This window comes from Pteropus alecto, unplaced genomic scaffold (assembly GCF_000325575.1).
Source record: "Pteropus alecto unplaced genomic scaffold, ASM32557v1 scaffold35, whole genome shotgun sequence".
In the NCBI taxonomy this organism is placed as follows: domain Eukaryota; kingdom Metazoa; phylum Chordata; class Mammalia; order Chiroptera; family Pteropodidae; genus Pteropus; species Pteropus alecto.
This window is the reverse complement of record NW_006437828.1, coordinates 13,153,691-13,159,663: the sequence shown is the minus strand read 5'-3', so window position 1 is coordinate 13,159,663 and position 5,973 is coordinate 13,153,691. Positions and strand designations below refer to the sequence as shown.

The following is a 5,973-nucleotide window of genomic DNA, read 5'->3' as shown; positions in this document are numbered from 1 at the left end:
GGGGAAAGAGTTTTGCTACTAATAAATGGACTGTTACTCATAACGAACCTGCGTGTGTGCGCGTGTGCGTGTGCGCGCATGTGCGTGCATGTGAGTGTGCACGCGCGTGCGTGTGAGTGTGAGTGTGCACGCGCGTGTGTGTGTGTGCGTGCGCGTGCGTGTGTGCGTGCATGTGTGCGTGTGTGCACATGTGTATGTGTGCGTGCATGTGTATGTGTGCATGTGTGTGCATGTGCGTGCGTGCATGCATGTGTGCACGTGTGTGGTGTGTATGTGTGTGTGCATGTGCGTGCATGTGAGTGTGCATGCGTGTGCGCGCATATGTGTGCATGCATGTGCACGTGTATGTGTGCATGTGTGTGCACGTATGTGTGCACTCATGTGCATGTATGTGTGCGTGTGCGTATGTGTGTGTGCATGTATGTGTGTGTGCATGCATGTGTGTGTGCGCGTGTGTGTGTCTGACTACGTCGAGGCCACTAAACCCCCGTGGTCGACAGTTCCTGAACGCCCACCACGTTTGTCACCACGAGATAGAATGCAGACTGAGTCGGTGACATGTCTATTTTTATCCCAAATGCACCAGAGAGGATGCGAAGCTGGAAGATTAGGACACTTAAAACTCTTCTCACTTTTTGGGTATAAAATGAAATTGCAGGGAAATGGCTTCAAACATGCTCGTTTCAGATGCGCACGTGCAGACTTTGCATGTATTTATCCAGATTACACTTTGAAATTCATCGAATGACACATTCGAGAGAGAAGGAAAGACAGCAAGCAGATCAAGGGGTGAAAACAAAATTAAACGTGGCCAGTATCTCGAACGGGTAGAAACAGTGGAAAAGGCCTTCCATGATCTGGAATTAAACCTGAAATGGAAATGGAATTATTATAACAAAATCGTTTTTTTTTCAGGATAAAGTGTCCAGCCACACGTCGAACTGCTGAACACACCTCAGGAAGTAGAACAGAGTCCATCCAGCTTTAATCTGGTTTAAAACAGAATTATTTAGTGATCTGGATTTCATTAGAAAAGTGTGTCCAGTTTGATAACATAAAGCCAAAGCGAGGGGATTAAAATAAGCTCAGCTTAGCTACTCCTTCCTTATCTCACAGAACACTGGAAAAATGCGTTTCTACAACAAGAAAATCAGCCTGAAGGCCCACCGTGGGAGGAGCTGACACAGCGCATTCGCGTTACACGTCGAAAGTGTCAGCGAAGGGACTTTTGACTTTGGACTTTGACGAAACTTTGCATAACACCTTGACCCTCACTGCAGAGTCAAACCCTTATGCTCTGGTTGATAGAACTAGTGCATGTTAATTTCTCTATTTTGTATCTTCTGTGTGTAAGAAACATTTATGGCAAAAGGGCTAATAGTTTTAAAATTCGGGGACTGTCGTGAGGACTCTGCCACGCCCTCCCCACACTTCTAGACGGCCACGGGGTCACTGGCCAGCACGGTGGGCCACATCCACGCAGCAGCCGGGGCTGCGGGCAGCTGGTTTCCTGGAATCTCTGCTTTTAACCTCTGCGGTCATTTGCCTGAGAAGTTTGTGGCCCTGACGAGCCTCCGGACCCCGTCGGACTGTCCTGGGTCACGGGTGTTTTTCAGCCCCCTGCTGACGCCTGGCTCAAGACCGCAGCAAGCACGCCCACGTCTACGGACCCGCAAAGATGACTGAGCAGGCATGAGCGGCTGTTCCGGGGCCGGGCGAAGCTGTGTAGCCCCGGACAGTCCCTGCCTCTAGGCTCAGCGTGTGGTCAGAAACGAAGTGAGTTGAAGAGCTTGGCCGGCGAAGCCTCTCCCCTTCGTCACCCCACACGCCCTCTGGGTGGCCCCTTATGAAACCGGTGGCCAGGAACCTCCTGTGCCCGACCCTGGCCCCTCCTTCCCCCCGTCCACTAGGCTCCGGCTCCCACACCTGACCCAGGACGCATGGCCACCCTCCTCTCGGCTGCTGGCTGCTGAGCGAGGCGCACCCTGCCTTCCTGCTGCTGCCCTTGGCCATCGGGACATGGCCCTCAAGGCAGAAGCCGTGAAAACGCCATAAAAATACGAGCTCCTTCGGGGCGGCGAAGCTCACGTGCGCCACATCCCTCCGCGCTCACGGCATTTCGTTCGCTGTATCTCAGCACGTGCGTCCTCGGCCCGGAACTAAAGCGCAAAGGGCAGCGCGGGGCCGGCAGGGTGGGGGGCCGAACGCCACACCGACCACGCGCTCCGAGGACAGAACGAGACCGCGGTGCACGCAGTGACTGGCGGCGTGAATGACCCACAATGAACGGCCTGGAAGTTCAAACTAGTCTAAAAAGCCGTTGTCCTAAACCTAAGTCAACACTATAACTACAAAAATGTATAAAACAATACCGAAATACGTCATAACCTAAAAAAGCCCTAGAATTGTTCCAAATAAACAACACCCATCAGTGACGCCCACGGATAGACTGCAGAGGGCAGGGTCGCAAGACAAGACACCGATCGCTGCGTTAGATGCTCTATTTCTCTATTTTGCACTCGTGCGGCTACTGCCTCATCCATCGGCTCATTCGACTTGCTTTGGAAAGACCTGCACAGCTGAACTGACTTTTCAAATAACTCTCTGATCTCGGAGGCGTCCCACGCTTCCCTCGACCCCCGTGAGCCTCTTTCAGCGAACGCCACGGCTGCGCCAGCAGAACGGGGCCCCTGTTTTCATTCAGCTGGATTTTTTCCAAGGGAAGAACTGAAAAGCTGAGTTTCTAGGAAATCAAATCGTCTCCACTCACCGTACCCGACGGGCAGCGTGATCCTCCAGACGCAGTCCAGGTTGTTGGGGTACGCCCCCGGGAACCCCGGGCTCAGGATCACGCCCCCCATGCTGGCCAGCGTCCCTCCGCAGGTCGCTGTGGAGTGGACGAGGGCAGTTAGCGCGGCGGGCCACCGCTGCCCGCTGTCCGGTGAGGACGTGCCGTCCACCTGCTCTCCTGCACCGCGCAGCGGGAAGCAGGTCTCCAGGGGCAACCCCCACCCTGGCTATGGCACATGCACAACCAGGCGGCTTCGGCCACCCGCGGGCGAAGCTCCCGCGCTTGAGCGTCACCGGCCGAAGAACTGAGACTATTCTTACTTCTGGTTTTGTTTTTCAAATGAGCAAAATGACCCTTGCTGTAAATGGTGTTCTGAGAATCAAACGGAAGGTGACGTGCACGCTACCGAGCCCGATCCGGGCGCCTAGGAGGCCTTCGGCAAGGGCGATTTTACGCGTGGAAAAGGCTAGATTGCTCGAGGCCACACCCAACAGGGAGCGAGCATTTCTTCGCCTTACGTTAACAGTGACATGGGCGCTCCTGAAATGCCTTCTGCGTGGCCCGGGAGGGGACAATGACATCCAATGTGCAATCGACGCCCGCGGTCAGCACGGCTCGTGCATTCCGACCGCTGAGGAGGGGGCGGGGGGAGCACAGGCAGGAGCCGGTCAGCATCGCCCCACCTCACCTGCTGTGTCTTTCATTTTGTTAACTGAAGCGGCACTGACATATGACAGTATACTGGCTTCGGCATGATGCTTCTAGACTGGTCAGTGTCGCTGAGCGATCGCCACGGTCAGCCTGGGTAGCATCGCTGCACGTTGGCGCGGAATGTCTTTTTCGTGTGGTGAAATGTGTAAGTTGTGGCCTCTCAGCGACTGTCAAACACGTGACACGGTATCGGCCACGGTCACCACGCTGCGTGTTTCGTCTCAGGCCTGTTTATCCTACACGGGACGCTGGCACCTTTGGCCCCGTCACCTGTTCCGGCCACTTCTACTCCTGGCACAGGGACGCCAGTGATGGTCATTCCACATGGCACATTTCGGTCAGGTCACGAGCGGCTGTCCACTGAGTGGCAGAGTGCGTGACTGTGCTGGCCGCTGACCACGTGCCGCCTGCCGGGCTGATCAAACACATCGCATCCCTTATTCTCACGATGCCCCTGAAAGGCTGGTGACATCATCACCCAGCTCTACAGACAAGGAAACCGAGCCTGAGGAGGTTAAGAAATTTGCCTGAAGGGACACGCCTGGTGGCCAGGACAACCGGAATGCTGGTCCGGCTCTGTCCAGCTCCAGCTCCCACGGGTTAACCGGGGTGTGTCGCCTTCAAAACTCTTTTCGATTTTGGAATGTGCTAACTGTGACCACTTTGTCCCCAGAGGTCCTGGTAGTGACGATGGGTGTGAATGTGAGTCCCCCACTTCGGTCCCTCGCGCTCGGTGTCACCGCAGCCGAGCTCTGCGTGTAAAGACACACGACTGATTTATAAGAACACGCCCAACAGCACGGGCCGAGGCAGACGATACGCCAGCGTCTGACCATCTGCGACCCACTGCAGCGGCAAACTGCTTGTTTCAAACCGACGATGCAGATGACACCGCGCCCTTCCGGGAGGTCCCAGTGGAAGGCTTTCCTCCCGGGCTGGCGTGACTCACGAGGCCAGATAATTTTGGAAGCCCTTTCAGAGACGCCTCAGCATCTGCAGCGGAGTCTATAAAAACTTGTCGAAGGAGCAAAGCTCTATCTGTGAAGGACGAATGTGACCTGAGAAAAAATCTAATCATCTTATAAACTCAAGTCTACTAATTGTCCCAACTTGGGAATCATAGCCTGGGTTTTGACACTGTGTAAGTTAAAAACGTAAGCTAAAAAAATTAAATGATGTACTTCTGTGAGATGAAGGAGCAACCCCAGCAGAGGCCTGGACACCGACTGCTGATGTTCAGCTAGGGTCACGTCTCAGGCGGCCTCTCCGTGGGAGGAACCTCGGACACCGACAGGCAGCTGGGCCACCTTCACGGAGGGTTTTGCGTCTGTGGATTCGACCAACTCCAGATTGACAGTATTCAGAAAAAAATCCTAATAAGTTCCAGAAAGCAAAGCTTGAATTTGCCTCGGGCCACAGTGAACGCAGGGGCGTCCTGCCGTGGCCGCGGAGCACGGGCAGGGTTGTGTGCGAACGCTACGCCAGGGCAGACAGGGCTCTTAGGCTTCCTCGGGTTTGGTGTCTGTGGGGGGCCCTGGAACCGGTCCCCACAGCCACCAGGGGTGGCAGTACATGTCCCAGTTAGCGTGTGAGCCCGGAGCCTATCGATTTTGTCGAAGACACACGGTGGATCCGAGTGGCCACCCTAAAGCGATCCAGCAGTGACTGCCCGTCCTTAGGGCGCCCCTGACTCCCAGTGGCCGTCCACACGTACGCACGTCCCGCCACAGGGAGGACAGGTGTGGGACGGGCCTGTCAGTGACAGAGGCATGAACACGAATGTGAAATGAAGGAGATTTTATAAAACGCCCTCCTGTCTTGAGTATAATGTTTATCTAAAAAAAAGGACGAGATGACTGGCAATTATAAAACGTAAACGTCCACGCACGATCAGAGTGGAGGGCAGCCAGGCGTGAGTAGTGGGCGCAGAGCCTGGGTGACAGCAGTTGTCACCGACACGGGCCGGCGGTCGGCGTCGCGGAGGCAGGTCTGGGGCCATACCCTGGTGCGTCTCCTGTCACTCAGACAGTGACAGCCTAATTCTGTGCGCATGGCGGCACCTGGGTACCACGTAATTTTTCTTTTGCTCATTTGAAAAACAAGAACCACGGGACGGCCTGCAGACAGAACTCCCGAGAGACGTCCGTCGACCTTTTGCCGTCGTGACATTTAAAAAACTCCGTCAACAGACTTGTTTCACTTTCTGTTTGCTCACTGCTACCCTCACGGCATCCTCGCCATCGGAGGAAGCCCCAGGGGACGCCGCAGGCCCGTGGTAAGCAGAACGTCGAGGCTTTCGATGAAGGCCGGGCCGGCGCCCCAGTGCCCCTCCGGCCCCAGGCCCTGACACGGCAGGAGCCCCAACGTGGGGGACACCTGCAGTGGGGTGGTGGCCTGTGGGGGCCTCTCGCTGAAGGGCGCCCAGCAGGAGGAGCCTCGTGGGCCCAGCGCCCCGTGGCGAAGCTGTACAC

At 55.6% G+C, this 5,973-nt stretch overlaps 1 protein-coding gene across 1 annotated transcript in view; it reads right to left on the bottom strand.

Moving 5' to 3' along the window:
• The window catches only part of CSMD1 (CUB and Sushi multiple domains 1), a 1,232,804-nt gene that overhangs the window by 108,089 nt on the left and 1,118,742 nt on the right, over window positions 1-5,973 (bottom strand). Inside the window, exons 44-45 of the mRNA XM_015591800.1 lie at window positions 5,877-5,903; window positions 2,771-2,887 (exon numbers count right to left, since the gene is read on the bottom strand). Of these exons, the coding sequence (XP_015447286.1) occupies window positions 2,771-2,887; window positions 5,877-5,903 (144 nt within the window). The remainder of the gene's footprint in view (window positions 1-2,770; window positions 2,888-5,876; window positions 5,904-5,973) is intronic.